Source organism: Cygnus olor, chromosome 17 (genome assembly GCF_009769625.2).
Source record: "Cygnus olor isolate bCygOlo1 chromosome 17, bCygOlo1.pri.v2, whole genome shotgun sequence".
Classification (NCBI taxonomy): Eukaryota; Metazoa; Chordata; class Aves; order Anseriformes; family Anatidae; genus Cygnus; species Cygnus olor.
The window spans coordinates 12,040,658-12,061,854 of NC_049185.1; the positions used below are offsets into that span (position 1 = coordinate 12,040,658).

General features: G+C 48.6%; 2 protein-coding genes across 7 annotated transcripts; one reads left to right on the top strand and one right to left on the bottom strand.

The window, feature by feature from the left end:
- Nucleotides 1–1,369: 1,369 nt before the first annotated feature.
- CDK2AP1 (cyclin dependent kinase 2 associated protein 1) lies at nucleotides 1,370–16,780 on the top strand. The gene is given in 5 exon segments (XM_040577105.1): nucleotides 1,370–1,499; nucleotides 1,501–1,670; nucleotides 12,077–12,183; nucleotides 13,048–13,174; nucleotides 15,952–16,780. Coding segments are annotated over 5 exon segments (525 nt in total). The 5' UTR covers nucleotides 1,370–1,446; the 3' UTR covers nucleotides 16,020–16,780.
- MTRFR (mitochondrial translation release factor in rescue) lies at nucleotides 16,731–21,176 on the bottom strand. Of its 6 annotated transcripts, none has more exons than XM_040577099.1 (5): nucleotides 21,090–21,176; nucleotides 19,427–19,521; nucleotides 18,973–19,283; nucleotides 18,093–18,334; nucleotides 16,731–17,066 (listed from the first exon to the last, which is right to left on the bottom strand). In XM_040577099.1, exons 2-4 carry the CDS (start codon nucleotides 19,434–19,436, stop codon nucleotides 18,122–18,124), a joined length of 534 nt encoding a protein of 177 aa, XP_040433033.1. In that variant the 5' UTR covers nucleotides 19,437–19,521; nucleotides 21,090–21,176; the 3' UTR covers nucleotides 16,731–17,066; nucleotides 18,093–18,121. The 6 variants fall into 6 exon arrangements, with proteins under 6 accessions (XP_040433033.1, XP_040433032.1, XP_040433034.1 ...); XM_040577098.1 differs by having other exon boundaries at nucleotides 16,731–17,063; nucleotides 18,094–18,334; nucleotides 21,090–21,168; XM_040577100.1 differs by having other exon boundaries at nucleotides 16,731–17,063; nucleotides 18,094–18,334; nucleotides 19,382–19,521; nucleotides 21,090–21,165.
- Between the last annotated feature and the right edge of the window lie 21 nt (nucleotides 21,177–21,197).

Here is a 21,197-nt window from a genome sequence, read left to right on the forward strand (position 1 = left end):
ACTGCTGTGAAAATACTGTCACTTGCATATAATTCTGTGCTTGGGGCTCTCAGGTCCCCTCTCTAAGAGAAGAGAGCACAGATCACTTGTAAGAGTGAGGATTTGAGGTAAAATACAAAACTGTAACAAATTAATGTATTTTATCTGGTACCAGTCCTAATTTTCAGAGGTTTCTTTCACGCCGTGTGCAGTCATTATGGCATGAGCAGGGGAGCTCAGCATCTGGCTTGCTTGATTCTCCTCCCTGCTGAGGAAATCACCCAGCTGCCCCGTGATTTTTTCTGTGTCAGTGCGAGGGAGATGCTCTCTGCCTCCCTTGGCGGAGCAGTCCTCGACCAGAGATGCTACAGGCCCAAACCAGCGTCACTTCAAAGGAATTTGCCCCTGACTTCCAAGGAGCGGGACTGGGCTCCCTGCCTTTGCCATCTCTGGCACTAAAAGCAGCAGATAGCATTGGGCAGACGTTAGCCTGGGCAATAAAACTGCAGGCGCCCTCACCGGTCCCGGAGTGGCTTCTGGTAAGGCAGATGTGGGTCTCACCTTGGGGGTCTCACCTTGGGGGTCTCAGGTCGAACAGCGTACCCTTGGAGGGGCTGTCCAGGTCCTGAGTGGTTGTACATTGGTAAAAAACAAGTAATTTAACGATGACAGAGGATAGAAGATGAGTTGTGGAGTGGCAGATGCAGGCTAAAAAGCTTCATAATTTCTCCTGCAAGTTTAGAAAAATAAATATATATCTTTGGTGGGCAAGCTTACAGCTGCTCGCAAGCAGAAAATGAGTCAATTGTGAACAAAAATATTTATTTTTTAATTAATCTACGTCGACCTTCAACCTTCAGGCGGGTAGAAAATAGTGGTCTGAAAGAAAAAGAAAAATGAAGGAAAGGCAGATTTTTCCTTGGCGGCATCCGAGGGGAAAAAAAAAATATATATATACAATATTCTAAAATTATCAACAGGTATTTTCCATCGAAATTGGTGGGGGGAGAGGCGGGGGGGACGCTGGGCTCGGCGCGTGCGGGCCCTGAGGGAGGCGGCAGCCCTTCTCCTCAGCCGGGGGCTGGCGGCCGCGGCCCCCCCGGCGCACGGCGCGGGCAGGGCCGCCGCGGAGGCGAAGTTTGCGGCCGAACTTTGCGAAGTTCATTAAAACGCACCCCCCCCCCCCGGCCCCCCCCCCCCGCCGCCGCCGCCGCCGCCGCCGCCGCCGCCAGCCCTCCTCTCTCCTCCTCTCCCCTCCTTCCCTCCCTCCCCGCCCGGCTCCTCCGGCGGCGGCGTCCCTGAGGGGAGCTCCATTGTCTGGGAGGGGATGGCGGCGGCACCCCCCCGCCGCCGCGCCCCCTCCGCGCCCCCGCCGCGCCTCGGTGCGCGGGGCGGCGGCGGCGGGCGGCGGGCGGCTGCCTCGTCTCCCCCAAAGTTTTGGGATCGGCGTCTCCTCATGATGTATGGATGATATATTGCATTGTGGGTGTCAATATAACTGACGGCCATATTTGCCGGTGCCTGCTACCGCTGTAAACAACCCAAAGTGTCTGGGAGACGCGGAGACGCTTCGGTGAATTTCGGGACGCCTCTCCTCCTCCTCCTCCTGCTCGCCCCGCTGGCCATGTCTCTGGGAATGTCCTACAAGCCCAACTTGAACGCCCACATCCCCGGGACTCCCCTCACCCCGGGTAAGTCCGCGGCGGCAACTGGGTGGCAAGTTTGGGAGGCGTGCGGCGGGGGCCCCGCCGTGCCGCCCCGGCAGCCCGCGGCGAGCCCCGGCCTCGAGTTTTTCTGCCCGGTCCCGCTATGGCGGGGCAGCGAGCTCTCCGCGCCCGGCTCCGCGCCGCCATTACCGGGCGCTCGCCCGCCCCGCGCCGCCCCGCGCCGCCCCTCCGCGGGGGCGCCGCGAGCCGCCGGGCCGGCCCCCGAGCCGCCTCCGCCGCCGCCGGGGGGTGGGGGGGGGCTCCTCCGGCCGCCGGCTTTCCTCCATGCCCGGCTCCCCGGGGCGGCTGATTGATCTGGATCAGGAATATTCCGGCGGCGCCTCAGCGAGGACCGCTGCTGGCGGGACGCCGCAAGTGCCGCTCGCCCCGCGCCTCGCCTCGCCTCACGCCCGCCGCCGCCGCCGGGCCGCGCTCCTCAGGAGCTGAGGGGCCGCCCGGGACCCCGGCCCCGCGCCCTCCGCCGCCGGGGGGTCTCGGTCCCCGCTGCCCCTCAGCGACCGGGGCTCGGCGGGGCGGCCCGGGCGGGCGAGCCCTCCCCGCTCACCCCCAAATATTTTTGGAAGTGGGGGGGGGGGCACAGGAATTCCTCTTTATTTCCTACAAAAACACTCCTTATCCCCCCCCACCCCCTTGGATCCATACAGAGCCTTTCCAACTTTCCTCTCTAAAAAGTTTCCTTGATGGGATTAACTTTTTCCTTTTCCCCCCCCCCCCCCCCCTCGCCCGCCTTCCAGAGGTGAGGGCAGGCGGGCGCTGGTGCCCGCTGGGGTCTGTGCCCCGGGGTGCGCGGCTGCCCCACTGCAGCCCGAACAAAGCCGCAGCGGCGATCGCTTGGTGCTGGGATATTTGGAGGGGATCTCGCTCGTATTAAACAGAACCAAAATGGAGAAGTTGGTGCTGACTTAAAATTAATATTCCCGTCTCCCTTTCCCTCCTGCGCCAGCCTGCGGGGATGCCACCAGTCCATCCGCAGGCAGAAAGGCTGATTTTTTTAATTTCTTTTATTTTTGAGAAGGGAAAGTTTGGATGCTTGGTTTAGGAGGGAGGGAGATCTGCCCCGGTGCGTGGTCGTAATCCTGGGATGTCGATGAACGAAAGGGATTAACGAGATGCACCTCTGCCCAAGCTACCGGGAGAGCGGCGGTCTTATTTTACGGCGAGGAATTGTCACCAGCTGGTGCATGAGCCGAGGTCCCCGTGCCTCAGCTGCCTGCGTGCAGGAGAAGCTCTGATCCTGCTCGGAGCTGAGCTCGGTGGGGCTGCGAGCGCTGAAGGGCTCGGCGAGCCGGGCGGCAGCGTGGGGATTGCCGTGGGGCCGCGCGCTGCCCCGCGAAGGGGTCAGGAAGCAGGGGATGTGCTCAGGATTTTTGACAAAAAGCAGAAGTGTCACCGGAGGGGAAAAAAAAAAAAAAAAGAAACAAAACAAAGCCCAGCAAGGGAAACCGTTCTCCTGCTGGCTCCCGCGAGAACCTGTGCCTGGCGCTCCGGAACAGCCATAAAATTGCAAGGGGAACAAAGGTGGTATTTTGCGATGGTGGGTGAGGGGTGCGGGTTAGGTCGTGCCGCGGGGGGACCCGGGGCTGGCTGCTCCGCCGGCGAGGGCTGCGAACATGCCGCTCACAGCGCGAGCTGAGCGGTGAAGTTTCTGCCTCCGGTCTTCCTGCTGCCGTGCCCGTGTGCTTTCTAACGCTCCTGCTGCGATCGGGGTTTTAGATTCTTTCATGCAGTTTTATCTTTCCTACCCCCCCCCTTCCTATTTTTTTTTTATCCCCCCCGTAATGGCAAGTTAGCGGCAGTTCGCTGTCATGTTAGAACTATTCTTGTCTAAGTTGTCCTCTCTCCTCAGTTCGGATCGTCCTCAACACCCCCAGAATCTTTTCAATGAAAGAACGTCCTCCTCGGAATCCAAAATGGGCTCTCTCTTCCCTCCCTGTCTTCTGCCATTATCCTCACGCACCAGCTCTTCCTCTAGCTAGTGGTATTGCCAGCACCGTGGCCTAAGGCCAAGGGAGTTAGACAAAGCAGTCCTTGCAGTTGCACATATCGCATTTGGAGTGATATGACTGCAGATGGCCCCCTCCTTTCTGGAGCTTGATTCTGAGTTGGAGGAGATTGCTTCGCTATTGTCCTTGCACTGAACGCCCCCAGCCAGGAGCAGAAATCCGAGGGTCGCTTCCAAACCTGGGGTGAAGGAACCCCCCTCCCCCGTCCTGCAGAGGAGAGGAAAACAGGAAATCTGTCCCTTTTGGCCTGAAACCAGCCCTGCAGAAGCCTCTCCGTGTGCATGCTGAGTATTTTGGTCTCAGCCGACGGAGGGCTCTGGCCAGCTGTGGATCGCGCAGGGATTTTCCTCTGGGAGGTAACGCTGCTTCCCTGCAGTGCAGGGCTTCTGGTGCAGGAGTGTTTGGGCAGGCAGCGTCTGCTCAGCTCCTGGAGCCGCGTCCTCTCTGCAGAGCTAACTCCTTTCAAGTTTAGCCCGAGAGCGGCTGCTCTGCGAAATCGTGCTTAAACTGCGCTCAGTGAGTGGCCCGGTGAGGTGAAGCAGTTGTGCTCGGTGGGTGACTGTGCTCCGTTCTGGCATGGGAGCGTGCTGGGGACTGGGAAACCTGGGCTGAAGTCCTGGGGGAGAGGGGCTGCCTCGGGACGGGGGCAGTTTGGGAGGAAGCCTCCGTGGGGCCGTGGGCAGGTCGGGGATGGCTGCAGGTGAGGAAAGCGCAGCTGCTCCGCAAGTGAGTCAGGATGCTGGGAGCATCCGGGTGCGGACTGCTCTGCCTCACACCAGGCTGTGGGAAAGGAGGTCGTGGTGTCACAGCAGGGTTCGGTGCCTGTTCCTCCTCGCCTTGCCCTGGTCAGTGGTGACACCCTTCAGGGGTGCCTGCAGCCAGGCTTGTAGTGTTTTGCCCAAATTATTCACCTCCCTCCTGGGGAGCCTGTGCTCTGCGAATCAGGCCCCTGCGTGTAGTGCTGTCAGTTCCAAACTGCCTGTGCTCGGGGAGCCCCATTTAACCTCCCGCACAAGCACCTGCCCTGCACGGCAGGTAAGCAGGACCTGTGCTGCTGTGGCTTTTCCTTCCAGCCTCACCTGGCCCTGCCGTGTACCAGGGGAACCTCTGTTACCCTTTCTAGCAGCATTTCAGTTTGTTTTTATTCTCTTGCTTATTGTACTGAATCCTGCAAGGCACAATCCTCCTCGTCTTGTGCTTTATATTGTTTAACTCAGCTCCTCTGTGAGAGGGCCAGCCGCTGCGCTGAGGTAAAGTGGGGCTTCTCCACCGGCTTCAGTGGGAGCAGAGAGCTTTACACCAGCCGTGTAGTTTGTAGACTGCTGGTTTTTAGTTTATATTTCGGCTGGATGGTCGCAATCACTGCCCAGATGGCCGCTCTCACAGAGCTGTGGTCAACGGCTCCATGTCCAGGTGGAGACTAGTGACGGGTGGCGTCCCTCACAGGGCGGTGTTGGGACCGGTGCTATTTAATGTCTTTGTCGGTGACATGCACGGTGGGATTGTGGGCACCCTCAGCAAGTCTGTGGGTGACCCTGAGCTCTGTAGTGCCATCGACACCTCAGAGGGAAGAGCTGCCACCCAGGGCTGCCCAGGCTTGAGATGACACGAGCTGGCACGGCTTGCTGGCAGCCCAGCACCCAACGGTCCCCTGGGCTGCATCGAAAGCGGTGTGGCAGCGGGGCGAGGGAGGGGATCGTCCCCCTCTGCTCGCCCCCGTGAGGCCCCACCTGGAGGGGCCCCAGCGCCAGAAGGACGCGGAGCTGCTGGAGCGGGGCCAGAGGAGGCCGCGGGGTGCTGGGAGGCTGGGGCGGCTCCGCTGCGGGGCCAGCCGGGAGCTGGGGGCGCGCGGCCTGGGGAGGAGAAGGGCCTGCGGCTGGCAGGGCCTAGGGGGGACCTGTAATCGGGGGTGTGGTGACAGGACCAGGGGGAATGATTTTAAACTAGACAGGGCAGGTTTAGATGAAGTATTGGGGAGAAATTTTTCACTCAGAGAGCGGCGAGGCAGAGGAGCTGTGGGTGCCCCGTCCCTGAGGGTGCTCAAGGCCAGGCTGAATGGGGTCAGGGGCAGCCCGGTCCAGGGGCAGGAGTCGTGCCCGTGGCAGGGGTCGGAACCAGAAGGTCCCTTCTGATGCAGACCATTCTGTGATTCTATAGTTCTGTGATTTTCCTGTTTCTAGGCATTTTCTGGCTCTGTTGTGGATATTAACCAGCATTTTATACAGAGTAGGAACTGGTTTGAGAACAGTAGTTTTAAGATCCAGAAGCCAGCAGAAAGAGCTTGGGGTGTTCCTTTGGTTTTATTCTAATTCTTGCAAAAATGGCAGGCTTTGAGACAAAACCCTATTCCTGTAATAAAGCTTAAAAACCTGCGTGTGTAGGATCTGGAGAAACAAATTCCGTCAGACTGTGACAAGGGAAGGAAGGAGCTGTGCCTTGGCTGCCTGTTACTGAATGGTGACCTGCGCAGCAGGCAGCTGGAGACCAACGGGGCTGTCAGAGCACTTGCTGCACCTCACAGCGACCAGGAGCCTCGTGGTGGACAGCACAAATTCTCGCTGAGAGGTGAACCAGAAAGAACTTCGCTAACCAGGGCTGTTGCTTGCAACTGGAGAGACCAATTTCATTCAGTCCTGCGAGGTGAAACCGAGCACACTACTAGGTCATTCCTTATTAAGACCGCAGTGCACACTTGCATGAGCAAATGCCTTCCTTGTCGCCCTTTACAGACAGCTTAAGTTTCATATTGTCCAGATTGAGAAGCTGGTTTTTAGAGTGGGAGTGCTGGAAGGAATGCTGTCATAAGCAATGCAGGGAGCAAAGTGTTCACATCTTAGCAGAGGGGATAGTTTTTAGGATACGTAGCTGATATTCTGTCCCCAAACCCTCAAGATTCAAACTGAAATTTGCTGGTTCTCTGGTCACTTGAAATCCATGCAAGGTTAAGAGCAGTCTGAAAAGAAACACAGTAAGCATGTTTCAGAATTAGCAGTTTTTGAGTGGACTTGTTGGGACATTTAGAAAACTGGCATTTTTGGCTTTGTCTACCAGAGCGTTTAGGTTCAAAGCAATGAACGGTATGGTTTTCTCAACCAGCAAATCTCCTCATCGTCCCCACCCACCACTTGTTGGTTGAGTTGCAGGGTGGTTTTGGTTCATGCAAACTTCATTCCTTTTGCATAAAAGTAAACCAGAAGCTGCGCTCCAGTTGTGCAACGCTGGCACTGCATCCTTTAATGGGAACATAGGGCCCAAACCAAAGGCAACTTTGAGCCATATCCATGGTGCAGACACTCGGCCTGGGGGACCTGACTGAAATCTAGACCTAAATCCTACCCCCTCACTCCAGCTACATGTGGTGTACACATCCTAAATTCTTCGATCTTTTGAACCATTCCCATTGTGCCAGATAACTTGGTAATGTAGAAACTGCCCGTCTTAAGCTAGAAAAGAAGAATGGTGGGGAGTCTGAGGGACTGTGTTTTGTTTTTCTGATTAAAAAAAAGGGAGGAGGAAGAAAGAGCAGACATAAAACATGGCCGTTATCCACATGGAAAGATTAAATGGAACAAGACTACCAGAGGAAAGGCCCAGAGTGTGACAGATCAAAAGAGCAAGGCCTCTGGCTGTTACGATAAAGAATGTCCTAGTTCTTGAGAACATATTTATATGTGTGTGCTGGATTTTTTTTTAATGAAATAGTTTTATTCAAAGAAAGGTCTGTTTGTACCACATGGGCTGTTTGAGGGGGGAAATAGTGGGTGAAAATATAACTTTCACAGCCAGTCCTGTAAGGAATGTTTTGTGCGAATGAGAACGGGTTCCATTATTTTAAATTAAAAAAAAAATTTATTGGAGGGCTGGGGGAAATGGGGGTTGTCAGCATTTTTTGCTCTGGGTTGGCAGCTCCTGTACAGCTCGGCGTGTTGCTTGGCTGTGCAGTAGATCTGCTTGTGCAGACACGCATGTGGTGTCCCACGGATGGCAGGGAGCTCTCGCTGAACTTCAGCCAAAGTGTGCGGAGGGCTAGGGAGTCAAATGTTCTCGTAGCCAGGCAGAACACTACAACCGTGTTTCAGGCTGTGTGCAAAGACTCGTTGCAGAAACAGCTGCGATGGGGTTACGTCTCTCCCTGGGCTGGAAGGTACTTGCCCCGCGGTGTACGTTGGGAGCAGCTCACATGAACACTCCTTGTGTGTTCCGCTGCAAATTTGGCCATTTTAGGGCAGAAGTTACATCCTCGCAGGTAAACTCCTGGCTGTCTCATACTGCATACCTGCAGGGATCTCTTCTTAGATACTGTCGTGTTCCCGAGTACAGAGTCGGTAAAATGGCAGCAGCTTACACTTGCAGCTTTATAGGACCTTACAAAGTGCAGGTGGTAGAGAAACACATATCCAGTGGGGTTGGCTCTACTTGCCTAAGTCAGTTTTATGGGAGTAACTCACTGAGTTGAGGAACTATTCCTGATTTTTCCTTGCTGTTTGTGCAAGTTAAACAGGGTGCTGTTGGAGCTGTGTGGATGCCATGGCATCTGCTGGGAGCAGATCAGGTGAGAGTACCCCAGCGTTCCTGTTCCCACCGCTTCCTTGTGGGGTGCACAGTAAGCTGCCTTTCCAGTTACTTCTCCAGCAAGCAACAGCAATTAAGAATTAAAACTCAAGACTAGCAAATTGCTGCTCAGGCTCGGAAGCAGTAGCGGAGGAACTGAGTGGATCCCTACAAACCTATCTGAAATTAGTGGGGAGATTCCTGGTCAGTGGGAGTTCAGGGAAACAAAGGTTGGTTCTTGATCCTTTGTCTTCCAGGGTGTTCAGTGGGGCTCTGAGAGACCGCTGGAAGGAAGAGATCTTGCCAAAAAAGTCTAATTTCTTTTTGCTGTACTGTAAACCTCCCCCACCCATTGGTAAAGGGTAATATTGATTAACGAGAAAATCACTGTATTTTTGTGGGGAAAAAAACACTTCTGTCAGTCTTCTGTGTGAATACGGAAATAAAAGACATTGTTGGCACAAGAATAAATGGGTATATAAAAGGTTTTGTATACATTTAATTAGGAAAGCGGAGGGAGGAAAGTGTGTATATTAATTTAGGTTTTAAACAGCAGCAAGCGCTAAGACAATTTGGGAGGTGATACACGGTGTCACTCGAATTCAGTGCCAAGCACACTCCCTTTTCGATTCTGTCAATTCGTAACTGTCTTGTCTCCATTGTTATTTTAACATGAGATAGCAAGCCTCAGTTTAGATCCCCCCTCCTTTTTTCCTCTCTAGTGAATACCTAATCATCAAACTGATTTTTGACTGGGTCTTGACTGCGAGACTCGCTGGCCTAATTTTGCTTCCTAACAGTAATAGCAGTAGCTGGTGATATTTTTTTTTTTTAGATCTGGGACGTACAGGATGTTCAGACATGCAGATGGCAGATGTATTTCGGGTTAATTGACTAATAGTCATCTAAGACCCAGGGCTTCTCCTCGAGATTAACGTACGGAGCGATAGGTCAAAAAGCCTAAGGTCCATTACCTCTGCGAGATAATAATACCCCCACAATTAATTTCAGTTTCACGATTGCATCATCCCAAACTGAGGTGAAATCGGGGATTTTTCATTTTCCTTTCCCTCCAGCAGAGTTTGAGTGGCGCAACTTCTGGCATGGGTGTGCGGAGCCTGGTGCCACGGCCAAGTCAAATCCTTTTCTTTGTTCTCAGGGCCTGCTGCTGCTGATAAAGTGGTCGGCGCATGGCATTATGTCTTATTACATTTTTGATGCAGACTGCAAAGAAACGGGTAAACTCACCATGGTTACCACGATCTGTCATTTGGCAGGGCACGCCGTACTCAGCGATGGCCTCTAGTGTCTGCAGCACAGCTCTGCATACGCCTGGGTACGGGAGACAATACAGCACCCCTGGCTGCGAAGCGGCACCCGCTACCGAGCTGCCTGCTAATTCCCATCGGCAGCGATGCTCAGACTCCAGCGGCAGGTCCTTACTCATCGCTGCCTGTTGCAAGTTCTCCTCGTTTGTTTTCGTAGTTCCGTGCCGACTGAGTCACTGCCGGCTTCGCGCTCCCATGCCGAGGCCAGCTCCTGTCCACTGCAGTGCCTTGCGTCTGCCAAGCTTGGGTTGGCCCCGGATTCGCTGCTTTGTCTTGCCACGTCGTGTTTCTAGTAGGGCTTTCTCTCTTACCTAGACGAGCCCTGTGGTGTTATTTCGCACAGACGAAGCACGTGTCGTTGTTTCACTCAGCATGACCTGAAATAATTACCATCTATATTGTCATTAACTGAGAGGGTGGTGGAAAACGGTCTTGGTTTTTGTTCTGCTGAGTGGGTAAAGCGGGATGCCTGAGCTTGGTCATCTGAGTCCTGGCCTTGGTTCAGAACCAGTTTGGAGCTCCCAGGGCTTGTGTGCATGATGGGTGACTGCCTGCAGTAACAGCTTAGGAACAAGTCCTTACAGGACGGGTCTTTTGTTTTATTGTACGTGAGGAAAAATCGCTTAAGTCTTTCTTTACTTAATCGAGGTAATTAAACTTTCCTACCTTATAGCACAAAGGGTTCGTTAAGGTTTATGGAGCATTTTGAAATCTTTGGAGGAAAGATGCGGTTTGCTGTTGTGCCGCGTTTGATAAGTGTTGAAATTCAGTCATCTGGACGTGAAATATTGGCTGAGTTGTAAGTACAGAAATCTTGCAATTGTGCATGCATTTCGAGCTGATAATGTGAAGAACTGATTGAGAGCAGAGCTGGCATCCGTGCTGTTTCTTCACAGTGCAGGAGCCGTACTCCATGGGTGTGTTTAGTTTGGTTTCTTTTTTTTTTTTTTTTTTACTATTCTTCAGCAAAATGTGACAATTAGCTCCACGTGAAACTGTAGTAACAGAAACACACGTAATGCCAGAAAATTTACCAGCTTAGTTAAAGACAGAGAAACCTTCTTTTTTTTTTAAGTTGACCTAGTGACCAGCCCAGTTTACCTTCGTTAGGATTTCACGTCTAGTTAAAATTAAGAACACGCTCTCTTCTCGTAACAAAGACGCCACCACAATGATATCCTGTGATTAATTCTGAAGTGGAAAGAGACTTCCCAACTGAGGAGGAGAGCCTGTTCAGCGGCGCTTTTCACAAACTACTGGCTTTCTGTTTCTTTTTGTAGTGAGGGGAAACAGGGAATGAAATCACTTGCAACTTTTAAACAAAGCTAGTGATTTACATAGTTCTGAGCCCCAGTGACTTTTGGCATCAGTTTAATTTAGATTCAAATGAAGGCTGGTGAATAAGATCTGTTCCCCGTGGGGAAGGCAGTTGGGAATTTTCAGCAAGGAAGTTTGTAAGAGGGCAGATTTTTTCCGACAGCAGGCAGGCTGTGTCTGTGCCTGCAGGCGAAGACAGCAGCATCAGTGGATGCAGGGGCACTTAGCTGCAAGAGTGGAGAAGAGCAGCAGCTAGGTCGAACATCGCCTTAGTCCTGAGTGCGCAGTCTGTAACCAGCAGGTCCTCTAAAGCGGTTGTAAAACGGGCAGCATAATTAAGGCCTTCAAGAAAAATCTAAAGGTTGCTTCTCAACCCCAAATTCTTCCCGTTGCGGGGTGGAGAGGTGTTTTGATTCCTCATTTCTGGAGCAGCTCGCCAATGATCACATCTGAGTCTGCTTCTTTAACTCTTAGCTGAGTCAAAACCTGGTATGTATATACATATTTTTTTATAACACTAGAAAAAGTAACCATAACCCAAAGAGATGTTATTTTTCCTTAGGTTTATGCGGCGCTGTTTGGCTTGCTAAAAATGTTTGGTATCACACAAAGAGGAATAACGCTAGTGCTCTTCACCTCCGATGTCACAAAATGAGCAGCAGATCCGATATATACCTCAACCGACTGTTCTCTATGAATAGTTTTGGCATCAGCTGAAAATAGTACCGAGGGTAACTTGCATTGACCATGTGATGACACTTTGAGTTGCAAAATTGCTTTCAGATAACTTGCACTGAAAAAGTAAAAATAGCACAGTACGTTAGACTCATCTCTGTGGAATGTATATATGCAAAAATAGGGCTCCTTAATATTTGGTTTGTCTCGGCAGAACAACCTGTCATGTTACACCGTTTCACTTTTAGGCAAACAATTTGGGCTGATAATGTTGCAGGCTGTGCCATTTTCAAATGTACAGCAAACATTAGGGAAGCGTTCATTTAACTGTTCTCTTCCTAGCGAACAGTGTGGCTCTGGAATGGCGTTAGTCGGCTTGGACAAAGGTGAGAGGTTACGGCTTTAGAAAAGAGAAAAGCTACCTAGGGTGTGTCCCAAGGTAACCGGCTAATCCATCTTTACATAATAACAGATTTTTTTCTTTTTTTCTCTACAGCTGGGAGTGTTCACTCTCCCTCCACAAGTATGGCAACGTCTGCGCAATACAGACAGCTTATAAACGACTACGGACCCCCATCCCTAGGGTATACACAAGGGATGCAGGTACAGCTCTGCTTGTTTTGCTTTAACCAGGTCACCGACCCTACGTTTGCATGGTTTGCGTGGATTGTGGCCTGTAATCTGAGGTGTTCCTCCCTCCCACCAAGGTTTGAAATCAAACCCAAATGGCAGACTGATTCATCGCACATGTCTTGGGATCAAATTAGACTAGGCAGAGTGCTGGGTGAGATTAGTTACTAATTAACTGTTAGTCCCTTCTGAGTCACAGTGAACCATGTCTTGAGTTATGTTCTGCTAGGAAGGGCTGTGGCATTTTAAAAAATTATTTGTTAGAAAAGTGATATTCCTACACCTTTAACTGTTTTCCTTGGGCAAACTGATAACGTAAGATTTACAGTCTCATGAAGTGCGTGTTACAGACATTCCTATGGGCAGCTTCAGGAATCCAGCTGGTTTCTTTCTGCGAAATTTGTTAACCACTTTATAGGATTCCCCTTATCATATGGGCAGTTTTGTTTTATTTACGCCTCACTTTCCCTACCTAGCTAACTCCTCCACAAAATGTACATCTGAACATTGATAAAAGCAGAAAGAGGGTTAAATAAGTAGTTCTGTTTGCTGGTTTTGTAGACCTGATTTAACTTCTGTTTCACGTAAGGTTCCGATCTTGTAGTTGCATCCTCCCAGTTAATTCTGATTTTGGAAGGGCACGTAGCATTGTGTCCAACTGTAGCAGGAAGGGCAAAAAGAAAATAATGTTTACGTAACAAATGCGAAATTTTATTAAAAAAAAAAAAATGGCTTCCAGGGCTATTTCTGGTCCTCTGTGAATTTCCAGTTGCTGTTTGTTCTTGTTGTTTTGTTTTTAGCAGTGTTCAATTGAGATCAATCTACTTTCAACTACAGGGTACCAGCAGCAGTCAAGTACCGCAAAGCAAATATGCAGAACTTCTAGCTATCATAGAAGAATTAGGGAAAGAGATCAGACCCACGTACGCTGGGAGTAAAAGCGCGATGGAGAGGCTAAAACGAGGTAATGTTTGATTTTTTTTTAAATGTCCCATGCCCTTTGTGTGCTGACTGCTTGTATACAGCTTCGTAACAGTGCTTCTCCTTGAAAGCGGACAGCTGTCTGGAGCTTGTTAGTAAACGAGGTGTATTAACCAGTAATTGAAACTTTGGTATACTCTATTCTTGCTGGATTTGATAGATAAACTAGTGGCCAAATGCGTTTCATGTGCACAAGGGGGTTTTCAGTTAATAGTTCAAAGTTATTTTAGAACCCTTATGTTGTCAGTTGGCGGTGTTCTGCCAGGTTCCTAGTCACTCGCTCGCCCCTTCTACTGCCTTTCCTCCCTAACCTGAGAAATACACAGCCAAGCATCGTTTACTTCCTCTCATAAACATCACCCACCTACTTGACCCAAGAACCTTTACTGAAGTGCATTTTGATTAGAGAAATATTACACGGTGGTAAATCACTCAGGCTGCTGGAGAGAGAGACAGGCAAAACAAGGTGGTTTCATCAGCGAAAGCTGTTCAGACCGAGATGTCAAACAGACGTGTTCCTGCTCTCCGTGGAGCGTCGGGCTGCTTAGGCTCCATTACCTGCTTCAAGTGGATGTCATTAGCAGTCTGCTCGTAAGGGACGCAGAAGCTTTTAGGCCTGGCTGATGAGGTCTCTTTAGCTTTGCTTAGTCAGCTAAAAGGGGTCACAGAAATGCCCTTTCCTCGCAGTGTAAAAGAAACCCCCACATTCCCCACTGCTGACATCAGCTTGACATTGTCCCCTGCAGGGGACGTGCAAGGGATATTTCTGAAGGAGCAGTGGGACATTCCACTGCTCGAGCTCCTGGAGTGACCCTGAATGCCACCGACAATGGTTGCGCTGGCAGCCCTGTCCTTTGCCAGTATGTGTAGTTACCTTTTCCTCCCTTTCCTTGGTCCTTGTGCTGAGTTTGGCTCATGCATTGGAACCTGAACAGGAATGTTATTGTAACAGACTAACTTCACCACCTCGCAACGCCCCCTTACGTTCACTCAGGACTACAAAGCTTTATTTAAGGCTCAACCATTATGGGAGAGTAATATATCTGCCGTGACATGCAATAAAATGACTAGTAGCTGTTCTGGGAAAGGATGCAATAAAGTCTGCTGATGAGTGGTAAGTGGAATCTGGCCCAGCTAAAATCAATGTTGCTGGAGTCTCTCTTTATTGCATCGCCTGAGTCAGTATTAATAGATCATAAATGGCAATAGGCTAACAGGGACAACCTGTCAGGGACCGGGAGAGATGCAGACGTTCTTTGAACGGAACGGTTCGGTTCGGTGAGACAAAGTTGTTTTGCTCCTTCCTGCAGTGAGTATTTACTTAGCTAATGTAGGTTTAAGATTCAGTGCTGCCACTGCGACAGACTTGCAAATGTTGCAAAAAATCCAAAATAAGTACTTTCTGCTGCCATCTTTTGGTCACAAACGTACCTCTCTTTGCATTTTGGGAGCCATGTAGCTGAAGGAGCATGGGCAAGTGTGAGAGTAGAAGTGATTGAGAGTAACCATGTGACGGCAGCCTCCATGGCCATGTGGAGGTTATTGCTGAATAAAGTCCCTGTCCTCAGCTCCACCTGCTTCTAAGCACAAAGGCTGCTGACCTCTAAAATTGGCCAAATTCCCAGCGTTCTACATAATTCAGGGTAGTTCTGCTGCATAAACCGGGCGTCCTGCCACCAGATCCAGGCCCAGCATACTGGTTTGAGTGTGCATTTCTGCCTCCCACAGCTGCAGGATGCAGCTTTACTTGTCTGTGTCGATTTAACCCTCTGCAAAGCCTGGCACACGTCAAGTCCCAAATCACTCCTTGGACGTGGAGGCTGTTCTGGGCCAGCAGCCTTCTAGAGACAGAATCTATTACCTCTAAATAGAGATTAAACTTCATCTATTGCCTTATTGTCATTTGTCCACCCTTGTTAAGGAGCACGAATGAGCAGAGAAATCACCTGTCTTTTCCTGACATTGAAACATAACCTTGTTGGAGAGAAATCTGTCGGTCTCCTATTGTAAGATCTAACCCGAGCTCTATTCTTTGGGCAGCTCTGTGAACACGAATCTAGATTCAGATCCAGGATTAAGACTTAAGGTCCAGGTTGCTGAAACTCAAGGCAACAGGACTCTTAGTGGAAAATTCCACATTATGTCTATCAGATTAGAGTAGATATGGCAGCATGTAAGGCAGCGATGATTTACACTGGGAGCTGAGCCAGTTAGGAGGTGACTTTCCACACACAGCATAAAAAAATCCTCTTATATTTACAAGAGATGCAACTTGTGTTTAAGCAACTTTTTGAAGGCTTGGATTTTGATGCATCCACTTGGAAAACTATTCCAAGGTATTAATTAAGACTTTTAGACCTTGCTAAAATGATTCCCTAAATAACTTTGGATTTGTTTTTCACCCCATTGTAGCGAAATAACTGACAGGTTGGTAAGATTTATTTATTTATTTTTTAACTAAGTCCCTGATTGTAAATGGGCCTGCACTGCACGTTAAGATATAGCTCTCACTGCAGACATACAGAGCTCATAATGCTCTGATGGCTGGTTTGGGCTATTTTCAATTTATAATGCCAGTTTGGGAAAGCAAACTTCTTTAGCAGCGGCTGATGTTAGGTAAGTGAGGGATCTCTCCCTTTTCTGTGGCAAGCTGTGGTAGCCTTAGCAACTCAGGACAGAAATACGTAAACCTTTCTGTGGACTGTCATTGCAAGTGTCACCTTAATGAGATCATGTAAAATATGTCCAATTCTTTTGCAGGCATTATTCATGCTAGAGGATTAGTTCGGGAATGCTTGGCTGAGACTGAGCGAAACGCAAGATCCTAGCCCACCAATGCAGTTGCAAGATTTTCCATCTCTTAATGAAGAAAAAGTAATACCTATTCCTTCTGACTCTTGAAACGTTCAGACAAATTCCTTTATTTTGAATGTTTTATCTTTCTTTTTTTTGCCCTTACAAAAATGTATAGTTAAGAATGATAAAACAAGGATTTTTCAACTTACTGAGGGTTTGCATTTTGTAAAGACATTAAAACTCCCTTAAATGTTTCTAAAACATGAAAACTGAACTGCATGCAGAGGAATGCTCTCTCTCCCAGGCTATATTTCAGTTCTCTTTTTACCCAGTCACAGTCCCATTCTGTTTATTTTAATTTTCACTATATTCACTTAACCCCAAATGGTCAATCTTTCAAAGTTTGACATAAGCTCTAAGGATTTTTTTTTAATAAATGCAGAATAGCATGCTGTACCTAGTAGTCTGCTATGTCACAATTTGTCATACAGCATAGACCCTGCTTAGAAATAACCTTCCCCTCCTCTTACTTTTCCTTTTTTGTTCGTTTTGCATAAACATTTGCATGACTGTTAGTGCTTTGAAGTCCATTTAAAGTGCATGAGTTATATGGAAAATAGGGAAACCTATTAAATAATAACAAGGTCCTGAAAGGCTAATTTCTACATTAAGGCAGGAGATTTCAGTTTGTTTGACAAAAAAAAAAAAAAAAGAAAATTCTGGATAAATTACTAAAACTGTTATTTGCATCTTTGTATGTATTTATTACTTGATGTAATAAAGCTTATTTTCATTAACAATTTGTACTAAAAGTATCTACAGTCACTTTAATCAGATCCATACTCAATGTACGAGAAGCAAAGACTTAACCTTCATGCAGGAGGCTCAAATTCAGGACAAGGGAACGGGCCTGCGGATTGCTGGGGAGTTTCCCTTGATGCGCTCGATGTCTCTAAGCGGGTGGTACAGCTGCTAGTAGTGTACCTTGCTTTCAAAATACGTATAACAGCTTTGGTTCTTGAAGCTCTCTCCCTTCATTGTTGAAAGGCAGAACGCAGTGGCAGCCTGTGAGGGTTCTGTCCGAAAATTAAAGAGAAGCTCTGGTTAAGCAATTAGCATTTTAACGGTATTAAAATAGGAAAGTATACCTCACTGGTGGCGCCAAAGTAACAGTAACAAAGGAAAAGCAGGTGCATAAAATGGGAAACTATCAAAATGAGTGAAGTTACAGAAATACCCAAGCTTAACTGCAGCATAGCATAAACAGAACTGTTGTTCACTAGAGTACAACCAAATCTAAATGCTAAGGAAGACAAGATATCTGGGATATCTAACACATATGGAGCTATGGATCCCTGAAGAGAATATAGTATTAAGAAGAAAAGTTAATTGCTTCACAGCTTGGATGAACTGGACTCTGTTGCCTCAGCAGGCAGCTCCCAATGCAGGTTGTTCTTTACTTCTAATGACCTAATTCTGCCTCTGAAGCGGAAGAAAATGTCTGACGAGCCCTCGCTTGCAGGAACGCCTTCCCTGGCTCCCCAGCAATGCTCATCACCACTCTAGGTAAGAGTTGTAAAGCTACTGTTTAAAATTCTTTCAGAATTGAGAGGGATGGAGCATCTGTGCAGGCAGTTAAGCTAACAGAGCTGAAGGAGACAGCCCGTGACTGGTGGCTCTTTGTATCAGTGCATCTGTTTCCATCATCAGAACCAACAGCACAAAGCAACTTTTCATTTCTCATCTAAACCTGGCCACTGTTTCTGAAGGATTTCTATCAGTGGAGGCATTGTCTGAGTAAGGATGGAAAGACCTTTACGGTCTGGTCTCCTTATTTACTGGAACTCCTACGAAACAGCGTAAGTTATCATTATCAGGCAGAAGGATCTGCTTGCTTTTTTATCATCTTTTGAACTTGGCAGAAAACAGATTACTAAATATGAGCAATGAGATGATGGCAGACAGATGTAAGAACACATACTGCTTTTAACACTTCAGTCTTACTGTAATAGCAGGTCACTACTCAATATTTCAGCTGTGCTTATGAAACCCTACATTATAGTTAGTAGGAAAACTGTGCTTAGGCATGACAAACTTCTCCCTTACCCTACTAGAGCCAGTTGGTTCTCCACGTTTATTTGCTATCCAATTGTAGCATCTCTTTAAACTGCTTTTTCCTCTCTAGGTTTGCCTTTGCTCTTCTTTTTTTCTCTTGCTTCTTCTTCTCTGATGCTTTCTTCTCTTTAAAAACATCGCTATCTTCACCTTTGTAGAAGAGGTCAACTTTTTCCTGGAGGATTTTTCTGGCTATCTTTCGGTTCTGCTCCACTGATCTTGTTTGATGACACTGAAGAAACACAGTAGGACACTTTTATTGCAACTTTGACCTGTGTATTCTTCTGTTTTCCTGCTAGAACTTTTGTATCCAGATGATGTATTTTGGTGAGGCTGCCTGATAGTGACTTGCTACTGGAACTTGTCAGACCAGCCTTGGCATTAATCTGTAATTCTGTTGGCAAACAAGATTGCTTCCACATTACCTTGGAAGCCTGCTTCTGAGTTTAACTGAACTGTGTCTCCTCCTTCTTATGATAAGGAAGTACAGATTAATTGAAAAGTATTAACCCACAATAGGTACCTAAGAGTAATGCTTAAAAAGAATTTGCAGATTATGATGAGTTAATGAGTACATTCTTAACTGACTCACGTGGGAGACAGAAACGCAAAGGCTGTCACCGATAGGGTAGGGAGATACAATTTATTGAAACTACAAAATAGTACTGCGTGCCAAGGCTAGGAAGATGGGCTGCGACCCCACATTTATTTATCTACCGTTAACCAAAACTGCTTTGTGCTGAGGTTCTTTACAATACATATAAATAAACTTTTCCTCTGTGACGCTTGCGCTGTGATTATGCTCCACTATAAACGGAGACCTGGAGGACATGATGCAACTTGTGACTTAATGAGATAAAATGTCGTTACCTTCACTACAATCCCAGATGGAATATGCTTCAAGACAACACAGTTGCTTGTCTTGTTAGTGGCTTGACCTCCTGGGCCATCACCTCTTACAAACTGTTCTTCTAATTCTGCCTCAGTTAGTCCAAGGAGATTGAGAGAGTTCTTCTTTCCTGCTGCCTGAAACAAGGGCATTCTGAGCAGGGAAAACTGCTGCTTCCTCAAAATCCATGGCCTCCAAGATGCTGTACGTGCTTCTCTCAGTAAGAATGTAAAATGCAATAAACTTGGAACATTCATACAGAAATGAAGATAGAGTTTCTCTGGAAAGAAACCTGAAACAGAGGTAGGGAATAGGGTTTAGGATCAGAATCCTTCTTTTAAGATGTTCTAGTTTAGCTGCACATCCTGTGTGGTATTTTTATTTACTTACAGATTTATTTTCAAGGCTTTTTGAACTGGTTTCATAGATATTTGCCTTGAAACATTTACCATTCCACATGGGATTTCAGTTCTGATTGCAATTAGGTTTCCTAAAATAGTCAGGATTATTTTTGTGTTGTTGAAATGGATCTGGAAAACAGTAAATAAATTAAATCAGTATTCCTACCCCACTTGGAGAATACCGAATTTATATTGCAGGCCAACAGGAAGGCCTTTGCTGACACTCCACGTGCACCCTGGTTCTCTCCTGCTGGCAAGAGTACCTACAATCCACCTGTCAAAACGTGCTTGAACTACATCGGGGGGGACTGCTGCGGGTACAGGAATCCTCTGAGGTTGCCTTAAACAGTTCTCAAAACTAGTGAAAGAAACCTGCTGGAAGAAGCAGCAAATTTACGTACTGTAACTGACCTCATGTCCTGACTTCCTATGTTCATTGGCTTTAAGTCACGGAAGATTGCAAAGAGGAGGTGAAAGGAAAACAAAACAATAACGATTAAAAAAAAAAAGTAGAACATTTCCGTCCCAAAGACATGGATATTACAGTCAGATTTGGGAGAACACATCTTGAGCAGTTAAAGTTAGAACGGGAAGGGGGATTTTTACCTTTCAGAACGATGCATGACTGGTCAGTCAAGACAGCTGCCTGGTGGTACAGGGCAGAACTTGGGGACGTACATCTGCAGTTCTAGATTAATCTATGATTTTGAATTCTGAGATTTTATTTTATGCTAGGCTAGTACGGGATACTGAGTAATCCCTACCTACACGGATTAGACAATCTGGATTTATCTTTTGAACTTGCCCCATTAAGGTGCTGTTTTCCAAGCGCTGGGGTCAGGCTATACAGCGTACATAGAACTTGGTGAGTGGTCTGATGGGGTGAGCTCCATTTCAAATCAGAAGCATCCTTCCGTGTTGACCCTGTTAACAAGCTTCGTTTTCTACTCTCGTAACTTCCCATGCAACCCATCAGAGAGCTTTGAGGGAGAAAGAACCAAGAGGTAAGGAGACCACCAGGGTTTCACACGGTGATTTCCTCCCGGTCAGGTTGTTAACAAAGCCCCAGGAGCTGGCACTACGCTTCGTCCCCTCATGGAGGATGAGGAACGTCAGGTTCTACTGCTCTCGAGTGTCATTCTTCAACAAGGCGTTAGGTAAGCAGTTAGTAAATGATTTCATGCTTGAAATATTTCATTTGTTTCAGCAGAAAATACTTCAGCACACGAAGCAGCAGCAGCACCGAGCAGTAAATACCCATACAAGCTAAACATCACCGATGAAGCCAACGTTAAGTTCAGGAAAGCTTTTATTTGCAATTAAACACCTCCACTTGGCGGCACTAGAAGGCAACTCTTTTATTATTTTAACCGCAAAAAAAAAACCCGCAGACGAACTTCGCGGAGCCCCTACCTCGCTCTGAGCGAGCCCCTGCCCAGCAGCCCGGTTACCGGGGGCGCTGCCCGGCAGCAGCGGCTCGCTGTGGGCCCACAAGAACGGCGCCAGCGGCGGCAGGACCCCTGAGGAGGCTCCGCTCGGGAACCGGGGCCTCAGCGGCGCCGCACCACGGCCTTCACGGCTGCGGGGACCCGCGGTCACCGCGCCCGGCCCCCTCTCGGCCTCAGGGCACCGCCGGGCCCGCTGCAGCCCGGTCCCGTCCCGCCCCCCAGGTCCCGTCCCGGCCCCGCCGCCCTCACCTCAGCGCCCCGGGATGGCCGCCGCCCCCCTGTCTCACTGCGCATGCGCGCGCGTCCCCTCACGCGCCCGCTCGCATCCGCGCACGCGCAGCCCCCGCAGGCGGCGGC